Genomic DNA, 22,385 nt, shown 5'->3' with positions numbered 1-22,385 from the left:
GATTTGAACCCAGGAAGTTTGGCCTCTGAGTCTGTGTGCAAACCAATCTGCTATCCCATGGGAAGGGTATTCCAGCATTCCAGGGTGGATATAAAGGGAAATTACAGTAGTGTGAACTCAAGTCGCTTAAAGTGCAGTACCTACCTTCACCAAGTAATCCAGAGTTAATAACCCACTGAGACTATCAAACACCAATAAATAGTCCCTCATAAACATTCCCTCCAAAGAGTAGAGTTAAATGATTCATTTAGAGAAGCCCAGAAGGGCATTAGCAGCCCACTGCAGAGCTGATTTTCATCTGTCAATCCTAAATGTTGTAAATACAGACAGTTTTTAAGAAGTGCCGTTTTAATGTGGCACATCTGTTTTCTGGCAAATTTTACTTTTGTCAGCTAAACTCCCTAGTAATGTGGCTCTGCTTTACAGCTTAAGGGACCGTGTATTTATTATCGGCCTCAATTAGTTCATTGTTCTCTTTCTAGATCTGGTCCCGAATATGCACCATATGATGTGAGCCACAAGATGGCGCTCTAATATAGGACATGAACTACTGAGATTAGCGCTAGAGCGGATCATTAGCATTTCAGAAACAGTAATGTTCTCCCCCTCCTGATCATAGAACACTAAACTCTTGCAAAACACTTTTCTTGCATCTCCTGTGTGGTCACAAGAGTTTCTGCACACTTACTTTCTGAGGAAATCTTCCAAACCCTGACGCCGTTGATCTACGTGCTGGCGATTGTTCATGTTGAAAAATAGGTTTTTAGATGGAAGTTCCGGCACTTGTCTTATTAGGAAAGAAAAAAAAATTTATAAATTGCAATCAAGAAGAATGCCTATAAAATCCTTCATAATTTATATCCCTATAAATCTTATGCATATCAAATGTCTAAATATTGAATATAATAATGACATCTCCTCAATATATTCTTTAAATTACTTACACCAGAAATGTATTACTTTGGAGTCTCTGCCTCAGCCACACAAATTCTCTATATCTTCTTCGTACACAGGATGTTTTCATTGTAAAACACATGCTATTGGTCTGTTTAGAGAAAAGACAAATATAAGCCTCACTAGAGGAAAAAAATGCTTTTCTTATATCTATAACTCACTATATGCCGCCCCAATTTTTTAAATAGGACTTAAACAACCAAAAATACATTTGTATTTATGCCAGACTCAAATCTTGCACATAACCTACCACTATAACAGCCCTGAAGGCAGCTGAGATGACATAAATGAGCAGTGTTATCCTGGAGTAAGGCATGACCCAGCCAGTCCCTGAGTCCTAAAGTGGCCTCCTGCTCACCTCTTAGCACCACTTTCAAAGACAAATCATAAAAATTAAACAAGTTCTGAAGCATAAAAAAATTTTTTTAAAAATGAACTCAGGGTCATCTGCTGTATTTTAACACCTTTCATCTGTCCATGCAGGTAGAGTAGCCTTTGGGGATTTAAAGACACCATCTCCTGGTCCCTGACATGACATCAAGGAAGCCGTTGTGTCCTCGATATAGCCATCACTACAGGTCACACAAATCACCAGGAATCCTGAAATCACTTTTAACCTAGAGGACAGCATCTCCCTTCTTTACAAGATGTGCGAGGGAGTGTGATCAGAGTTAGAGAGGCGTGTGGTACATAGGGATATGTATCCACATGGGGGACCCAAATTCTAGGCCTGGCTCTGCTATAGGACAAGTCACTTAAACTCCAGGTTCCTGAAGGGTCAAACGGGAATGAAATAGCACACACGTATTTTACTGGGTGGTTGTGAGGGCTGATAAACACTTGGCAAATGTTATCTACGTATTAGCACTGTTATTAATTACTAATGTTGGTTTCCTTCCAGCTACCCTAAGGCGGGCATGGAAAAAGCCACCTACAGTGTCTCCATCCTAAGCAAAACGGCAATGCTTTTCCTTTGGGTAACACAAGAGACTGGCAAATATGTGTCTGCTGGTTTTGTAAGAAGATCTCTATTCTCTGTTTATTTCAAGTCTATATTTCATAATCTTTATATTGACAAATGAAATTTTTTTGCCCCCAAGATATATATTATTTCAAAAACTGTTTTTTATTCCACCATTTAAAAAGCACCCAGGAGTTGTTTTCCTTGGGAAATATAAGTGATTGTGTGTATTAGCTCTTAAATTGTTCCCATGAAATGTATGGCACCATTCCTGGTACTCCTCAGAAAACCTCAGGATGCAGAGAGGTTAAGAGACTTGTCCCCAAAGTGGCTAGTAGTCAAAATCCCATCATCGTTGACGATAAGGCAGCAAAACGTGCTGGATAAAGGTTTATGGCACAATAACATTCTGTGTGTGGATTTCAAAGCACACCAGGGCCTCCTTCTAATGTGATCCTTGGGGACTAAGACAGCAGGCCGTTTACACCGAATTAGCGCCCTAACGAGGCTTGGGCAGGCATCCTTTCAGTACTCCCCAGAGAGGAGCAGGCCACTGCAGGGACTCCAACGCCTTGGGGACAGAGTGAGTCTATTTCAACTCCCTTTCATGTATGCGTATTTCTCTGTCCAAAATCACTATAGACGCCAATGCTGGAGATCCATCTGGTACCCACACCAGACAAAGGAGAATATATATGAGGGACTTCCCACCTCTATAATCTAGGGTAAAATTACAAGTAAATGCTAAGATTTCAGAGTCACCTGAAATCATTTCCCTTGAGGTTAATTTAAATGAGTCACACACCAGCTTCTCTACCTATAAAGCTCCATGGGCACAGTCTGACTGGAGCTCTGCAGTCCCCCCATCCATTTCCCAATCACAGAACAAGAGGTGGAAGCTTCTTCAGGAGCAGGCTACACTGAGATCACGAATTTATTAGTTCCTCTAAATCTATTTGCTGATTTCTTCTATCTACCAAGCTAAAAAGATTTAGTCATTGCCAATGTACTAGCATTTAAATGCCAAAACACCACCAAATAATATTTGTGGAACCCATCATTTCTGGTTCAAGGTGGACATGTCTGAATTCATATCACGCTATTTATATAGCAGAGAAAAATCCATGCTTTCATTAACTCCCGGAGGATAATTACATTTCATAACTATCATAAAGTATGTGATAAGGACCCAAACTTTTTTGAGAAAGTTAAAAGGCAACTAAACAATTTCATTTCACTTTCAAATGTTTAGCCTTATATACTCGTGTTATAATGTTCAACACAGAATGCATGTCTGGTATGACTTTATGAGTAAAACCAAAACAAAATCAAAATACAATGCATACCCGGGAACGGCTTCCAACATAACCATCAAAAAAGCAGTTCTGAGTTTTTACTTTGTTTATTTACTAAATTGGGGAACTTGAAAGAAAAAAGGGGCAAAAGGAGGAAAAAATAAAAAGTTTTATGGCTGGTGATTGGGTGTCCAATACAACCATTTAGCTACTAACCATGGAAAGGTTAAAGGTGGATAAATTTTACTTCACTTGTGCTATGTAGTCACAGATAAAGCTAGAGCCTGTTTCTGTGCTCCCAAGAAAAGTCTGAACTAAATCAGAGGGGGAAAGTGACGATCTTCCTGACTAGGGCCAAAAAACTCTAACATGTGGGACAAATCCAGTCTGCCACTTAGCTTCACAAATCAAGTTTTATTGGAACACAATTACACTCATTCATTTATGTATTGTTTATGGCTGCTTTCACCCTGCAAAAGCAGAACTGAGTAGTTTCGAGAAAAACTGTATGGCCCACAGAGCTGAAGACATTTATTACCTGGCCCTTAGCAGAAAAAGTTTGCTGACCCTTGTTCAAGACAATCATAGAAGGCCACACACCAAATGTTCAAGAGATCATGATACAGTATTATTTCCAAATACAGTACCTCATTTCTGGTTATTATGTTAATTACTCAGAATCTAGACTAAGGCAAAATAATTGCACATATTCATTTTCTACTTCCTTATTCTACATATAAAACACCACACAGTCTTCTCTAGAGAATTCCACATCCTAAAAAAACTTAAGATTTATCAGGTAATACCTGATTACCCAGAAATATGTTATAGATATCATAAAGAAATACCTTGAATGAGGTATAAACTTTAACTGTGAATTTTAGACAGAGTCACGTCTTCATACATGAAGGCAATAAACATTAAAATGTTAATATTAACAAAGGCACAATAAGGAACTCAAATAAGTAATTTTTCAACTTTAGGAACCGTCTTACTACCTACCTCCTTTAAGATACAAGTACAAGTTGTAATCATTAAAATTCAATTCTTTGAATTAGGAAAACTTTACAAATTTCAAGCCTATCATGGTATCCCACTGAACAGATGCTACTAAAACGTACTATGATTGCTATGACTATTTGCATACTCACATGAATACATATCTCATAGTCGATATAAGAATGCCAAAAGTCCTCCTTCTGAATCCGAGGATCTCGAACCCAGACACTTACAAATTCCTGTAAGGGCATCATAAACAAAGAAATGTGTCTCAGGGTTACAAGTAGGGCTGGAGAGAGCTGAGAAAAACGACCGTACTAGAACAAAACTGAGATGAGCTTTAACCAATGTGGTTGTGATCCTTCAAAAAACAAGAAGTTAATGAATCAGGCACCACAGGAAGTCCAAAAAAAAAAAAAAAGTCCACTTTTGCCACAAATGGAATTTTTAAAATAATGCAAAACCAAGCTGGGTGCACTTTTAGAGAGTTTTACAGGTTATGTGATAACAATAAGAAAGTATACTTTAAAACATTTCTAATTTTCAGTCATAAAAAAATATGTTCATATTTTTCCCAAATTTTAAAAGTGGCAATTTCTTACTTTCTTCACCTCTCTAAATTACAACGACAGGCCCTGCCTGATAAATCACTTCCTAGAACACAAATAAGAATGAGGAGCAAAGGTCCGGTGAAAAGCAAGCAATGAAGTTGTATGCACTCCAGCATCATGAGAATCAGCTTAGTTTAAAAATACGATAACATGTACAATAAAAATGTATCATGTTGGGCATGATAAATTTTAAAATATAATTTCTGCACTTGGTGATTACAAATTGGTTAATTTAAGTATTTTAACTTTTTGTCTAAAAAGTGGGGGGGAAAGGGGAGTTTCAAGGTTGAAATTTTAGCCACTTCTTACTGCTTTACTTTGGCACATCTGAGAGGCAGGCTGCAAACACTTTAGATAGAGCAGAAGCAAGACTGGGGTTGGACAGAGCATGTCCATTCCATTATGTATAAGATAATAAAATGTGGATTTTCAGTGCAGAGGATTTAAAGAAAGGAGAAAAATATTCCCTGAAAAGAACTCTTACCATTTATCAAGTTCACCTTCTAAGACAACAGATGCTTTGTTCTTGCATTGCAGGCCACCCCCCCTCCCCTGCCCCCAACACTGCTTGCCCTCAGTAGATAGGGATTATGAGTTACTGTTCCAAAAAGGGCTTATTTTAAAGTCTTTTCATTATGTATTCTGAAAGTCAGTTAGAAGACAGAGAGACAATAAAAACAAGATAATAATAATAATAATAAATATTTTGGCTCTTATTTCTCAAAAGCACTTTCTAAATTATGAGGCGTAGGGAGATTGCATCAGAGATAACGTAGATCCTGCCCAGAGATGGAAACTGAAAGAAAACCCCGGCACCCTGCCCCTAGTCTGTCCACATTTCACCTCAGTCTCGTGTGTGTGTGTATGTGTGTGTGTGTGTGTGTGTGTGTGTGTGTGTGTGTGTGTAACTCACTTTCCTGGAGTATTTTCCACACACCCACAGTTCTTAGAAGGACTAAATCAACCATCAATGAATCGGTGAACAGGGCAAATCGGTGAGAAATAGGAGAGAAGAACAGAGTTCAGAGGAGCCCATATTTATCCTTCCAAATACCCCCCCCACACACACATACACACACACGTGCGCGCAGCTGCATTCTGACTTTCATGGGCCCCGGGTGCTTCTGCTTTCAGAGGCCCTTTCCTTTACAAAATACATACATACTAAAAATCATACTTTACAGCTGTACTGGCATCAATGTGAATATATATAACAATAATAGAGTAAAACCTTTTCTTTAAAAGGTTTATTTTAAAAGTTTATTTTATTTTTCTGATTTAAAAAAATGAAATATTTTTCATGGGCCCCTAAACGCACTGTGGGGCCCTGGGCATTGTGCCTAATGGAGAGGTTGGCACAGTGTTGGCAGAATGTTCCCAACGACCAACAAGGTTATTCTGCCCCACTTTGAGCCAGAAGGCTCCTAGTCATCAGGTCACATGTGAGCCACGCTCCCTCACAGGGCACTGGCAGCTCCACTTTTCCACTGGAGAGACAGAAGTTCTTAAATACACCCAAAGGGAAATGAAATATTTCCAACAGCTCAATATTCCCTAGTAACGGAAGACATGGACCTGTTACGAAATGGTGGGCCTGTACACTGATTAAACAAGAAGGAAAAGACAAGAAAACACATTTGTCAACCTGCTGCAAACATACGATTTTTAAAAGGTGTTTCTAAACTCAAAACTATAAAATCCACAGTTACTACAGCATCACATACCCCCTGACCACTCAACATATTATTAATCAACGATGACAGTAATGAAAAAGTTCTGAAAAAAACCAAAAACAAACGGGGCATGTTTTCCCCCTATTTGTTTGCTATTGCCCAACTATTAACATACGAGCTTTGAGTAACATGTCCCCTTCTCATGGAAAGAGCACTGATATTATGGTCATAAGACGCAGGGAAAATTCTGGCTCACCCACTTCCTAAATTACGAACTTGAGCCTCTGTTTCCACACCCGGAAAACGGGACTGATGCCTGTCCAGCCTATCTCAGCTGGTTATTAGGAAGATCAAATTCTAAAATACTGGTGAAAACACGGAAATTTTTCATTAAGTGCTACATGAATGTATTCTTTTTTTTTTAGTAAGGAAAATGCTTATGAACCCAAAGCACTGAGGTCTTCCCGTAGACATTGACAATAAGCAATTAAGAAAAGTTAAACCAACTGTATACCTTTTTTTAAAGTACAAATCATTAATTTAAGAACAAGGTAGCAATCACTCTAACACTGTAACTTTTTAGCGAGAGGCAGAGGGACCTAAAGGTTTCACAGTACTTGCTCAGAGCAAGCCCTTCATAATATTGGAAAAGGAATGGACAGCGTAATGACAAATTTGTAAAGAATCTCTTCTCTTCATCGCAATGGGTTGGAATTTTCAGACTCTACTGTTATTATTACTCATTAAGTCTAATCTTTAATCTTCTTAGGGAAGGGTATGTTGAATACATATCCTAAAACCACGCTGGGGAAAAAATGTCTTCTCAGAACAGCATTGCTCACCACACTAATTAAAAAGCACCCAGTTTCCCATTTAAAAAAAAAAAAAAAGAACACAGCGATGCATTTTAAATGCACACTCAAAATGAACTATGGTGCTAAGACTTCAAATATTTTTTTTTCAATCCTGAAAATCTTTTAACTTGGAACGCAAAATATCACTAATTCTTTTGTGGATGGCGGACTTTCTTCTTTCTCGTTCTCTTAAAGGCTGCTGTGGGCCTGAGAGCCATCCCAGGCTGCTGTCCTTCACACCCTGTTGCAAGTCCAGGGTGACCTTATCCTAACATATGATCTCAAGCACCCAGCATGAGCTGATGATGCCATCTCCAGCCCAGCCCACGCCTCTCTGCACGTGTCCGGCCTCTTGCCTAGACAATGCCACCTGGAAGTCCCATGAGCACACAGAGTCCACACCCTTCTCACACCACCCTGCTCCCATCTCAGCCCCTACAACCCAAGCCAGACACCCGGTCACCCCAGACTCCTACGACTCACCTCCCAAATCCACACTGACCAAGTCCTCCAGACGCACCCTCCTTTGAACCCACATTCTCGTCCCTCTGGTTCAAGGGCCGCCTGCAACCAATTCATCCCCCACACTAAGACAAGAATGGCACCAAAGCACACATCTGATGGTATCATTTTCCTGTTGAAAATCCTTCAAAAACCGCCCCATATCCTTCAAGATCAAGTTCAAACTCTTTAGCTCGCACAACAGAGCCTTTCATGATTTTCACTCCACTCATCTCCCAAAGCTGAGCTTAGGTCCCCATACACAACATGTCATCTTGTATCTCCATGCCTTTGAACCAGCGGATTTCTCTGCCAGAACTGCTGTCCCCCACCCACCATGCCCCCGCTTTCTGCTTTTTTCTTCATCATCATCTTCTTTATTTTCTGCTAACTCCAATTCACTTTTCAAAATGCATCTTAGAGGGGCCGGCCGAGTGGCTCAGTTGGTTAAGAGCTCGCTCAAGAGTGTGAGCTCTGAGCAACAGCAAGCAGTTCGATGCCCAGCCTGAGCTGAGCTGCCAACAGGTGGCAGGACGGTTTAGCTAGCCAAAAAAAAAAAAAAGTGATCAAAATGCATCTTAGTCTCTGGAAATCCTTCTGGAATCCCTCTGGAAATCCTGAGATTCATGCAGGCTGGTTTACAGGTCTGGCCTTACTCTATGCCCCTGGGCAGCCCTTGGGCACCAGCCCTCCTCACCACACATCACTGTACTGGAATTACCTGTAGGTCTCCCCTATCAGATGCTAAGCAACTCTAGTATGGCTTAGGCTGTCCTGTATAACTTGAGTGCCTGGCACATCCAAGGCATTCTATTAATATTGCTGGATGAATAAATGAATGCCTGAATGAATGGTCTTCAGGAAAGAAATGAGATCAAGCTTCATTTGAAATAAAAACCTCATCCACTTGGGTTCTTGGACTCCATGAATTAATGATAAGTTATTTAGCAGCTGGTCTAAAGTTTATCTTAATTTAACAAACCCCTTTCTCGAAGGGTGTGCCAATTAACAGCATACGGCTACAAGCGCCAGGGTTAAGATGTATGAGAACAAACTGTTTTCAAGCACCCTGAGGAACTCCGGAAGCACCTATTTACATAGAAATAATTGAAAATCATTCTGATAGCTTCAATAACTTGGGTCCCCAAAGACTTGTACCACACAACAATCTGTTTGCCTAGTTGGAGTTAAAATATATGCTTGAAAGTAATAAAAGTACACTTATTTTAAAATATTCTATAATTCAGATGGGCCTCCCCTCCACCACCCCACAATTACAAGGAATTAGTGAAGTTTCGCCGTACTTCCAGCTATGAATAGTACACCCAGGAAGCCAAGGTTCACCTACAGTCTCTTAATTAGATACATCCCTCATGATGGTGCCCACCATCCTTCAAAAGAATGTTGACAGCCTGTCAGCCACAGAGGATGGCTCTGAGTTCCATACCTAGAATCATATGGATTTCCTATGAAAATTGCCTCGGCGGCAGCAGTTACTCAATTTAATAACCTTATTAAACACTTTAATGACTTCTTGGGCCTAATGACTGTATCTAGTATGAAGGAAAGAGCCAGACAGAGTAGAATTAAAAATTTAATCTAACTGATCCCTACTGTTCTCCAGGCTTCTGAAGTGAGGCTGCTAGACTCTTTGAAAATCGACTAAATTCCTGTGATCTCTTACAAGAATCACTCTTTGATTTCAATATATTGTCTCCCCCCAACCCTCACCACATGTTCAACCTTGATCTGTTCATCCATTTACCTTGTCCTTTTTTCCCTTAGCCCAGATACAAGATGAAGTTAATAACTGTACTGTACAGGGCATTGACACATGCCAGGCACTGTGATAAGTGTTTTACACATGTTTTCTTCTCCTCTTTACAACAATCCTCAGAGGTCAGTAACACTAGTATCCCACTTTACAAGTAAGAAGAATAAGGCTTCTGCAGCTTAAGCAACTGGCCCAAAGTCCAATAGTTGATAGGCTGAGCCAGGTTTCAAACTCAGTCTGCCCTGCTCCAAAGCCTGTGCTCTCAAAGATGCTCTATCTAGTGGTTCTTTTAGGTCATTTCCAATTTCACTGTAATTGCATTATTTTTGAGGGAAAAATATTTTCTTTGCTACTAAAATATCAGTCAAAACAGCATGCTCTTCTGATGCTTTTCCCTGAGAGGCTTTGTATTTTATTTTTCTATTTCTAGCACCAAGCACAGTATTAGCACATGGTAAGTGCTCATGAAATGCTTGAAAATTATTTTGATTACCAAGAAGATTCAAAAACAAAAAAATGTACATGTTCTGTATGCTGAAATTATAAGATGCTATTGAAAGAAACCAAAGAAGCATATACCTTTTTGTCTATGTCTATATAAGTATAATGTCTACACTGTGTTCCTATACTGGAAAACTCAACATATTAAGAGGCAAATTCTCCCCCAAACGTATCTACAGGCTTAATGGAAGTCCTGTAAAAAGCTCAATAAGAGTTTTTATAAAGACTTGATGAGTTTACTGTAAAATTTATATGCAAAGGGAAAGATCCTAGAATAGTCCAAACAATTCTGGGAAGAATAAAGTGGGAAAACCCTTCTTGCTGATGTTAGGCTTACTATATAGCTACAGTAATCAAGAGAGTGTAGTGCTAGTGGAGGTACACAGATCAATGGAACAGAATAGAAAACCCAGAATGAGACCTATACAGAAATCCCCAACTGATTTTTGACAAAGGTGTGAAAGCAATTCAACGGAAGAGGAATAGCCTTTTTGACAAGTGTTCTAGATCAACTGGACACTCAAGGCCAAAAGAAGGACCCCAACCTACACCTTGCACTTTATACAAAAATTAACTCAAAATATATCATAGACTTAAATGTAAAGATAAAATTTTAAAAACATATATAGAAGAAAATCTTTGGGACCTAGGACTAGATGAAGAGTTCTTAGATTTGATGCCAAAAGGACAATCCACATAAGAAAAAAGTGATACATTGGACCTCACCAAAATTACAACCCTTTGTTTTGCAAAATACCCCATGAAGAAGTTAAAAAGAAAAATTGTAGACTGGAAAAAAATATGTGCAAAGCACACATCCCTCAGAGGACTTGTATCTAGAATATACAAAGAACTGCCAAAAATCAATATTTGAAAAAGCAAAGAATTCAATTAGAAAATAGGCAAAACACACAAAGAGACATTTCACCAAGGAGGACAGACAGATAGCAAACAAGCACACGAAAGTATGTTCAACATCATTAACCATTAGGGAAGTGCAAATTAACACCACAGTGGTATACGCTATACACCTATCACAGTTACCACTATTTTTTACTTTAGCCATTTTGGATAGGTGTATTTTTTTAAATTTCTACTGTAGTCTAGCTTTAATCTTACAGTAAACATAACTATGTGCTAATCATAATACTCAGATTACAAAAAGATGAGTAGAAACAAAAGCTAATAAAGCAGAATCTCTAGGTGTTAGTATTAATTTTTCATAGCCTTGATGAGAATTTTCTATCACAAAAATAAAAACTTGTTTCATTTTGTGCTCACTTTCTCAGGACTTTTTTTTCCTCTTCCAAAGTAGTGCTTTACATGTTTATATAAACTGGAGATTGATTCATTCGTTCATTCAATTAAAATGTACTGAGCACCAACTCTGTGGGCGCCATTCTACACAGCTAATGCTTACACAATTTAACCAATGTCTTATTCATCAGGGTTCTACTCAGGACGCCCACACAACCATCTCAAAACTAAAATTTAACCTGTTTTACACACTACATCCTTCACAAATAATAAACTTGAAAGGCAGAAGTAACGTATCAAGTAACTTTCCTTTATTTTCTAATAATAGTTATGACAACCGACGAGGGATGTTACTTGCCCCTTTACAGCTTGGAGTGTATTTAATGCCATGCGCTGGCAGGATTGAATGTTAATTTTTTTTTTAAGTTTTTATGACTTCAGGATAAACAACTGTGGATGAGATTCAGCTAGACCTGCCTTTTACATGACGTATAATAGTTCATGATGTTGCAAGTTTCCTTACCCAACTAGTGTCCGAAATTAAGAAGCTGCGGTTTTGTGTCATATACTACATTGGAAAAGTGCAATGGAAAAGCTCATCTTAGAGGCGGGGGAGTCACGGGGTGGGGTGTGTGTGGGGGTAAGGTAAACTAAGATACTTGAAGCCACATATTGAGATGCAATCTGTGGTTCCTATTTGGATCATGATTAGAAAAACCACATATATAAGGTTTGTTTTTTTCAACATAATCAGGGAAACTTGAACACTGGCTGAATATCTGATGTTATGAAGGAATAATGTCAATTATGTTAATAATGTTAGTTATTTAAGGTGTAATAATGTAGGTTTGTTTCTAAGAAGGGTCCACTGTTAGAAATGCATCTGAAATGTTTACCGATGAAATAAGACACTGTCTAGAATTTGTTTCAAAATAATTCACTGTGTAGTGGCAGGAGGAAGTGGGTGGGGGTGGGGAAATAGCTTGGTCACGCATTAATAATGTTTTCACTGTTGAAACCTTAGGTACACCAGGGTTCATTAAATGAGTCTCTCTACTTTGTGTGTGTTTAAAATTTCACAAGGAAAAGTTAAAACCAGAAAAAGTCAAAGAAGAGAAGAGAGGAAAGGAGGAAGAAAGGACAGGAGGTCATCCCAAGCAGACTGCTTTATAAAAAGGGGACAAATGTGGCACTTGAAAGGGAAAGTAAGTCAGAAATATGGCTCTGAAAATGTTAACCATTTGTTTAACATGTATTGACACCATTAACATAATGCTATCCTAACACTTATCTACCTTTAAAAGATAAGCTTTTTCCATTATAAAAATAAAACACATATGTGCTTAAAGAAAGATATATAGAGATACAGATATATAGATAGATATATATAGACATATAGACATAGTATAGATATAGATACATATATATAGATATAGATATATAGATATAAAATTTTAAATATAGATGAGTACACCAAGAAAATGAAGTTGCCCTCCTACTGGCTCCCAGTTTCTTGTCCACCTAGTCAGGACTTTTATATATATTTTATATTATATATAGCTGGCATATATATAATCTTGAACACAAATGGGAGTGTATTATAAATACTGTTTTATGCCTTGCTTTATTCGCTGCACAATGTTTTAGAAATCTTTATATTTGAGCATATACAATTTAGTGTGATTTATTTTAAAAGTTTTAGATATACAGAAAAATTATGAAAATAGTAGAGGATTCCCACACCCAGCTTCCTCTATTATTCTATCACATCAGATAGGCAGGGAGGAAAAGAAGGAAGAGCAGCAAATGTAGTTCTCGGGAGTGGGAGAGTGTTTGTCTTGTCTTGTCACTTCCCTGCAAAGTCCCCAGCATCACAGGGCACCAGGTGGAAGCCCTGCTTATGGGATATTCTTTAATGATATTCACTGGTTCCAGCCTGGCTAGTTTCCAATCAGTTTCCCAATATCGAAACCATGCTTTCCGAGAGCAAGCCCAAAATGTGACTATCAGTCACCTAAGCACAACTTGAACATGAAAATGTTAAGCTTAGAGCCAACACTTCCAAAACAGGAGCACACCCCCTCCCCCATCTCTCCTGGGAGGGCCCTGTCCCTGCCTTCAATGGCAGGATCCTCATGGTGTCTGGAGCACTCCCAGGCCTCCTTGGGTCTATTCCACTCAGGGTATCCCCTGGCATGGAGCTGATGGATTCATTGTCACTAAAGCGTCAAGAACTGATAGTTGCCATTATATCCAGTATGAGTATTACATTTTGAAGGCGAAAAAAAAACCCTTATCCTAAAGGTATAAATCTCTAAAGGTAGAATTCAGCCATCACGATCCAGGAGAGCAGGGGAGATACACACACACAATATGGGTTTCAGCCCACCCCACCAGTCACACGGGAAGGACTCTCCCATTTACATCGAGAGCAAGCCCTGGGCAGAGGGACAAACCCAGTGCCTTGGAGGGGCCAGAATGTCGGACTCCATGAAACAGACTCCTGCCCGGCAGGAGGAAAACTGCTCCTTCACACGTCACAGAAGATGAGCTCAATGTGGCTGGAAGCAACGGTCTTCAGCGATGCAGAAAAATCAAACTGCTTGTTCTGGACGTTAGAATACACAAAGAACAAAAATGCCTGACTCCACAAAAGACACTGTCTGAAACGTGTTTCCTGTCACAGCCACCTGCCTTTTCATTAGGGTTCCGGGTTCTGTCTCATTAAACAGAAGGGTTGATTCAGTTGGGTCCATCTAATTATTCTTACTAAAATATGTAACCATAATATTTTAATTGTAAATTAAAGCTGCATGCATGAATGAATCTGAATTCATTTTAATTTTACAATGGCCCGCTGCCAAGACCATTTTTATAGGGACGATTCATCAGCTGGGATACTGCTCTCTCGGGAATTCAAACCAACGTGCAAATGGAACATGTTTAACTAACAAGGGAGGCTTCGCACTCCCTGTTCTCCTCTCTCCAGATTTATTAGAGTAATAAAGCTATTTTAAAAAGATAGACTTCATTTGATGGTCACCCCCCCCAAATCTTGGAATAAAAAGAAAATTTACCAAACTTCTAGGCTGGCACTGCCAGTTAAGGCGGAACTGAGATGTCACTCCTGGGCCATTTGAATCTTGAACAAGGTCTCAATTCAGGTGCCATCCTCATGATTAATTAGTAATATTGGCTGTGGGCGCCGTGTGCTTACACACACACTGTCACCAAGGTCTAGATTCTAGAACCATCGGTGATATTGCAGGCAGCCCTTCCATACGCAGTTAGGTGGGACCTGCATTATTTTCCACTAAACCACCACCAGCCACCAGGATATTTAAAGGCTCAGCCAAAACCTCCTCCACTTCTAACTGGCACTGAGGACAGGCTGCTGGTGGGGTAGGTGGTGAGCTAAAAATACCTTTGATAATTGAGGCTGTAGGAAAGCCTTCTTGACTTCTAAGCTGAGGCCTGAAGGGTAAGGAGGAGTTAGCCAGTCAATGTGGTGTGAAGGCTTGGGGAAGAGAGAGTCTTCCAGGCAGTGGGGAGAACATCTGTGAAAACCCAGGGGCCCAAAGTGCAGAGCATTCAAGACTCGGAAATAAGCTCCCAAAAGAGTGAGAAGGACGCTGGGATGGGGAGGGGCAGAAGATGAGCCTGGAGAAGGAAGCGGGGTCACGTCTTAGAGGGTCTCAGAAACCACATCTAAGAGTTTTGACTTTGTTCTAGAAGCAATGTGGTAGGAGCCCGGAGATCACTCCGGCCGCATGTAGAAAATGGACTGATACGTGATGAACAATAGTACATTACAATACATCCAGAATCTAGTCTTGTTATTTCTTGCTGAGAGGCCAAAGTAACCCTGTGAACATTATACCTGTTTCTCCCTACAGCATTTTTTTCCTTTTCAGCGGAAGGACTTTCCAGTTTAAAATTCCTTAATGTTATAATATTATTACATAATTATTTATAATAAATGACTTTTTAAAAAAGATTTTATTGGGGAATTTGAGGAGGGGAACAGCGTTGGGGAATCAGGAAAGTAGAACAGACAAGTTGCTGTCCTTTTGTTCTTCAGTCTAGTTGCAGAGGACGTCATTTCACTGGCCCATGTTGGTATTATCATTGCGCTCTTCCCAGCTGAGGCAGATTGGTCGCCGGCCACTGGACAGTCACTCACAGCAGCTCTTGGCAGCTCACGCTGGCTGCTGGCTGTTCACACTGGCTGCAAGCCACTCATGGTAGCTTATGGCAGCCCACTGCAGCTCCACTGCAGCCTACGTCGTCGTCGGCAACTCATGAAAGCCTAGCTCCAGATGGAGCTGTTGTTCACCATCTTAGCTGTAGAGGGCGCAGCATTACTGGCCCACATGTGGGATCCAAACCAGGGCTTTGTGGCTCAGAGCTGGCATCCCAAGCCAACTCTTAACCAACGCGCCACTCGGCCTGCCCTATAATAAATGACTTTTGCAAGATCAATAAAATGCTTTCTTTATGTAGTTCGTCAAAATTTGGGTCTAGTTTTATTCATTGAAATGAGCTTATCATAAAAATCAAGTTTTTATTATAAACCAACCAAGCAAAAACAAAAGCAAAAAAACTCTAATTAGAAAAAAGTCTTCATGTGGCTTTCATTGGTAGTTTCTTCCCCCCAAGAGAACAACTTTTAAAATGTGCCTTTGGAACAGAATGGCATGACCTCACTCCCTTGGCACAGCTGCCCAGCAGTCAGGCCCACGCAGATGTGTAGTGAAGAATTTACCTCAGGGAGGTCTGGCCTCTGCCCTCGGCTACGGGGAGGTACTCTCTAGACCCCTGACAGGAATATCTTTGTTTGCCTGGGCTTTGGCCACTGGACAGTCTAACAATGTGAGTATGGTAGAGGCTTAGGGCCACACTGTATCAGTGGTGACCTCTGGAGGAACTCGAGACTAACGGTGTTAGCTCGAACCCAAGAGGAGTGGAGCCCAAAGGCCAGCCACACAGTAAAAACTGAGCCCCAATAAAAACTCTGGACACCAAGGCTCGGGTGAACTCCCCTGTGTGCACGGTCACACATCAATGCCGAGGAGGTGACTCCATAGGAGAGGACAACCACATTTGGACCCTCCACATTTGGACCCCTCCCAACTTTGCCCTGTGTGTCTCTTCCTTTGATTGTTTCTCATTGGTGTCCTTTCCCTGTAAAAAACTGTAACCATGAGTATAATAGCTTTCAGTGGGCTCCATCTTTCCCGTGAATTATCAAAACTGAGGATGGTTTGGGGAACCCCGGAACTTATCATTGGTGTCAGTCATATGGGGACCTGTAGTTTGGCCAACTTCACAGAGAAGGCATTCCCTGAACCTAGCAGCTTGGTCCCAGTATTGTTTAACACAGGGACAGAGAAAAAGTACATCTGGTCCTGGTATTGTGTGGGGTTACCTCGGGGGGAGCGCTAGGGGGACTAACTGGAAAAGGGACATGAGGTACCTTCTGGGGTGCTAAAAACATCTATATATACCTTGACCCAAGTGGTGGTTAAACAATATACATAAGAGAAAATCCACTGAGCTGTACACAAAAGATCAGGGCATTTTATGCATTTTTACTGTACTAATATATTATACTCAATTCTAAAAAGTTTAAAAAACAAACAAACAAAAACACTGTCTTTGAAAATGGGGGAGCCCAGCCGGTAACTAAAGGGTGGAAGTGGGCTAGACTACTGAGGAGGACCTGAACCCAACTATGGGGCTAAACGAAAAGATGTTACATCTAACAAAGAAGCTTCTGGAAGGATTCTCCAAAATAGATTGTTTACTGCTTTAAACTTGGCCAGGCCAAACAGGACCAGGCGGCCACGTGGCTTTGTCTGTGAGCGCGCACATGCTCCCTAAAAAGGCCCGAGTGCCTCTGCTCAGTTTCATTAGGCTCACCTAGTGATGACATGGAGTGATGAACAGTTGGGCAGGGTAGGACAAATGCATACTTCTGAGGGACGGCTACTCAGCAAAGGGCTGGTAGGGTGGTGTCCTACGCCCCTCCCAGTCGACAGAAGCCCAGGAAGCTGGGATTGGAGGTCTGAGACGCCAGGCTGGGTTTGGGAAGGGAAGGCCTTCCCTAATTGTGTGACACGCGATCCAAGAGGCGACAAGCTGGGCAAAACTCAAACTAACGGCAGACAGTCTCCCTGGGTTGTTACCAGAGGTGGGGGAATTCAGGACTGAGGCAGCGGGGTAGAAAACCAGGAAAGCAAGCCAGAGGGAGGCTATCTAAAGCGAAGGTGGGAGGCAGAGTCTGGGAGAATTCTGAGTCATGGAAAAAGATGCTTTTAAAAGCAGTGGGTGGGAGTGAGCTGAAAGACAGTTCAGACACTGGAACCAAAGAATGCGGTCCATGGATGCACCAATGCTGGGGAGGGAGGCAGTGGGTGCAGGAGGGTGGGCGTTTTGTTCATTCATTAGCCCTCCTCTACGATGCCCTACAATACCCTGACTCCACCAAAGATTTAGGGTTCGTGACTAAAGAACTAACCTGCAGTGAGTCAAAATGCAGAGACTATTTATTTTTGGATTTGTGATGACATACCTCTTTCTGTTGTTCTGGAAACATCTTCAGCACAGGCCACGATCAATCTGAAAAATAAGATACCAACACTCAGTGATGTGGAACCTCCATCCTGGAGCAGGTGAGCCTCTCATGACCTCCCGCCCAAACCCCCCGAGGGAGCCTGCCTGCCCACAGTCTCTGAAAGGGAACCCTCCACTGCTCCCTCCCTCCTGTCCACTGCTGGCCAGACTGAGGTAAACATCGGTCCACACGGGGGATGGGGAGTTTGGGACATGGCAAGTCCAAGGCAGGTGGATGATGACAGGCCCTCAACGTGGAAAGCCAGGCAGTCAGGCTAGAGTTGCAGCCTTGGTGAATCGGAGGAGGCTGGAGACGCGGGGGAGCACAGGGTCCCTGAGGGGCAGTGGGGGCTGCCGGTCGGCACAGATGGAGAGAATGAGAAAGATGCCCGCAGAGATCTACCACTGAGAACAGCCCTGCCGGTTTTATCAGCAGCTCAAACTCTCAAGGAACACGTCCTTCTTGTGACATTTAAACTTCTCCAGAGTTCGGATAAGAGATGGCGTGGTCCCAAGGGGTCCTGGATTCTGACCTTCCAGTCAGTGCCATCAGCCTACCAGTTGATTCCAGGTCCTGCATGTCCCGGGGTTGCCTACTGTTCTTTAAACCCCCACTTATTACAAAAGCTCGCTGAAGTAACATCCGCTCCCTGCCAAAATGAAAATGAAATCCCCGGGGCCTTTGGAGCGCCTTCTTTTGCTCGGCCCGCTCCAAACTCTTTGGAGTGCACTTGCTCTTCTAATAATGGCCCTTGAGTCATTCTCTACTGCTCAGGCCCGCTTCTATTTCTTTGAAGTGTACTATCTCTTCTAATAAACTGCTCTAAAGACCCCTTTTAGAAATAAGATCGCATTCACAGGTTCCAGAGGTTAGCGTGTGGACATATCTTTTTGGCGGCAACAATTCAAGCCACTCCACCCTCCACGAACCCTTCCCCTCAGCTGAGCGGGCCTGGTCACCATCTCTGGACTATCCCCCGTGCTTTAGTTGGTGCATGCTATCTCACATCTGTTAGGCTCCTTTCTGTGAACACTGAGATTCCCCTGTTCTCCCTGCCTTTTCCGTGGGTCCTCCTGCCCACTCCAGATGAAAGGAACTTCCTTCTCCTTGGACCGCCGCCTGCTGCTCGTGGGTGCTTCTCTCGCCTCCTGTGGGAACTCCGTTCCTCTGTCTGCTGTGGGCTGTCTCCTGCCTACACCATGTGAGGCTGGAGGCCAGAGCTCGTGTTCTTGCTTCCTCATATTCCCTTCACTGCCAAGGATGTTAGTGGAGACTTAGGAAGTATTTGTGGATGATAATAGTTATCTGGAAAATGTGGTCAGACTTAGTATTGTCAAAATAAAGGCAAATAGTGACTACACAGCCATAGTCACCTTTCAGTGGTAAGAATACATATGCGTGCATATAGTCAGGGGATTTAATTTTTTTTTTTAAGTGGTGAAGGTAGGTGGGCCCTAAATCCAACAACAAGTGCCCTTATAAGGGACACAAGCGGAGAAGACACACACCCACATCCAGAGAGGCCATGTGAAGATGGAGGCAGAGACTGGAGTGACGCAGCCACAAGCCAAGGACACTTGGAGCCACCAGAGCCGGAAGAGGCAAGAAAGACCCTCCCCTCGAGCCTCCAGAGGGCGCACAGTCCTGCTGACACCTTCATCTCAGATCTCTGGCCTCCAGAATTGTGAAAGAATAAATTTCTGTTGTTCAAAGCCACCAAGTTTGTAGTAATTTCTTATGGCAGCCCTAGGACATTAGTACAGAGGTTTGTGGAGATTCGGTTGGAAAGATCGGCTGGGGTTGTAATGGAGGAGTGAGGAATTCATTCATTCAGAATATTTACGGAGCTCCTACCCTGTGCCATGTGCCGGATGAGAAGTGGGACACACAGTGGAGTACAGAGCCGGCTCAGAGCTTATGAGATGACTTCATAATTATAATGTGGAAATGATATGAAAGGAAAGGAAAGGACACTCCGGTATAAGAACAGAGGGACTGAAGGGGGTAGTGGGGACTGTTGGTTTGGAAGGATTTACTGAGAAAGTAGCACTTAAGCTGAGGCCTAAAGGATAGTGTGATTTAGCCAGGAACGCAAAAGGAGAAAGACACTCTGAGCAAAGCCACTGGCATGTGCAAAGGGGCAGAGGCTGGAAGGAGCAGCAGCTCAAGGGTTCGAGTCATTGCAGGGATTCCTGAATCAGATGCAAGTGGACCGAGGCTGCCTCCATCTCAGGATCTGGCCACATGCCCTACCCACACCACGCTGCTCCACACAACAGACCCTCTGCTCTGGTGGGTCCTCTCCCCTCAGGCCATCATGCCTCCCTCATTGCCCTGCAAACTCCTACTCCTCTTCCATGATTCTGCTCCGAAATCATTTCCCCTCTCCTGCCTGCCTCTTTCTCCCTACACAGCGCGTGTACAGTCAGGCCCCTGTTAACATAACCTCACTTGCATCACAATATTTGCATATTCTGTCTCCCCAACTGATTGAATTTCTCCAACAGAGCATATCTGTGTTTCCTTGTGTAATTAAACTTCACAACCATCTGGTGAGAGAGATTTGAATGTCTTCACTGTCTACACAACTTAAGAAGACGGAAGCAGAAGGATTAAGCTGCCCAAGGTCACACAGGGGAGACAGCGCAAGTCCAGTGCCAGCTCAAGCCAGCCTGCTTTCCAACCCTGCCCCTTCCACTGCCCGAGGCTGCCTCCATGATTGTGTGATATGAACCAATGCTTCGAAGTGTGGGTTTTAATTCTCCCTAAAGGGCCTGAGCCTTTCCCACCCAGGCAGGACTCTGTAATTCTAATACGGTGTTGGCCACACTGAGAGGCTACAGACCAAGTCAAATTGTGAAAGCAGGAAACTGAAAAGTTTAAACCAAAACATCACCAAGAACCATTAATATCTTAAATCTGGATAGTGGGATGTGGGGGATGGCTGGAGGGGGAAAGACTTCCATTTTTTTACTCCACGTACATGTACCATATTGTTTGACTTTTTCCAGTTAACACACATTATTTTTATGCTTTTGGAAGTAACAATTATTTAAAGAAATTAAACACCATAATTCTGTCAGAGGAAATAGTGACTCTAACAAATTATGGGCGATTTTTTTATTTCATGGAAAATAAAAAGCAGATTCAAATATACGACGAGATGCTACCTTTATAACACAACATAAAATGCTGCCTGGTACTGCACCTTGCTATGGCATTTACTGATGCGGAGAAGGAAATGAAATGATAGCACAACAGTAGGTTTGTCTATAATTCAACAAACCAAAGCTGCTAATTAGAAACTGCCCCCCTGAACAAAACTATACCCACCTGATGGGTTGTCAAATTTTAGATTTGTTTAGATTTTCAAATTTCCCAGCCTAGCCCATGTGTCTGGGAGAGTTCTTGCCTCACCGAAAGGTTTTTATGCCAACAAGTATGGAAACCTGCCCCCAGGAGACCATCAATGAGGCCTCTGTCCTTGGAGCATTTTATGTTCCCACCACCAGCGGGGAACCACAGCACACCCAGATGGTCACCCACCACAATCCACTCTCCCTCCCATTTACCTTGCTCACAAGAATTCCTAAACCTCACAACCATTCCAAATAACACGGATGATCTCTCAAACCTGTTGTTCAAGTTAGAGTTGAGTTCCCACAGATTACAGGTATCTGAGTTGCCCCTGCACTGAAAAACATGGCAGCTACGGAGACTCATCCGAGAGACTCAACACGTGCCTTCACAACTCTACCACTGCCTTGAGAGTATGATTTGCCCAAACCAGAAACGTCAAGAGAAAACTGCCTCCATTTTCCACTTTGGAATATTTTCTCTATAACATACAAAATATCTGTGAAACAAAGTTAGAATTCTGCAGAGCAGGGGTTGGCAAATTTTTTTCTATAAAGGGTCAGGTGGCAGATACCGGAGGCTCTGTAGGTCACACAGTGTCTGCTGCAACTCTTTGAGTCTGCAATTGGTAGTGAGAAAGCACCCACAGATGATCAGGAACCAAATGGACATGGCTGTGTTCCAGCAAAACTTTATCTACAAAAACAGGTGGCGGTAGTTCGCAGATCCTACCTATTGAGCAATGAAGTACTGTGCTTTCAATTCTATACCTTAATAAAGCCCTTTCTTAGATCCTAACAGGAAAAAACTTTCATAGTGCTAAACTTGATCTGTACACCTACGGGCGGTGTCCTCTCTGACAAGCAAACCAAGAATTTGTAGACTACACATGTGGGTGGAGTGAGAAAGGATTACATACTTTTCCAATGGTGAAATCAGGAATAACAAGTATTGTTTATATTATCCTTTAAAATGAAAATGAAGTGGGGGGGAGGTGGTAAGTAGCATAGTTTTGGGTTTTCCTACCATCCC

General features: G+C 42.0%; 1 protein-coding gene across 2 annotated transcripts in view; it reads right to left on the bottom strand.

Moving 5' to 3' along the window:
• The window catches only part of SNX10 (sorting nexin 10), a 59,565-nt gene that overhangs the window by 8,424 nt on the left and 28,756 nt on the right, over positions 1–22,385 (bottom strand). The window contains exons 2-5 of one of the 2 annotated variants that reach the window (XM_019639970.1): positions 17,955–18,001; positions 4,362–4,448; positions 945–1,045; positions 689–787 (exon numbers count right to left, since the gene is read on the bottom strand). In XM_019639970.1, coding sequence (XP_019495515.1) covers positions 689–787; positions 945–1,045; positions 4,362–4,448; positions 17,955–17,978 — 311 coding nt within the window. In that variant the 5' untranslated portion in view covers positions 17,979–18,001. Of the gene's footprint in view, positions 1–688; positions 788–944; positions 1,046–4,361; positions 4,449–17,900; positions 18,002–22,385 lie in introns of both variants that reach the window. The other variant, XM_019639971.1, reaches the window with a different exon arrangement.

The sequence above is a fragment of the Hipposideros armiger genome, unplaced genomic scaffold (assembly GCF_001890085.2).
Source record: "Hipposideros armiger isolate ML-2016 unplaced genomic scaffold, ASM189008v1 scaffold_47, whole genome shotgun sequence".
NCBI lineage: Eukaryota > Metazoa > Chordata > Mammalia > Chiroptera > Hipposideridae > Hipposideros > Hipposideros armiger.
The sequence above is the reverse complement of the archived record's forward strand: the minus strand, read 5'-3'. Positions and strand labels throughout refer to the sequence as shown.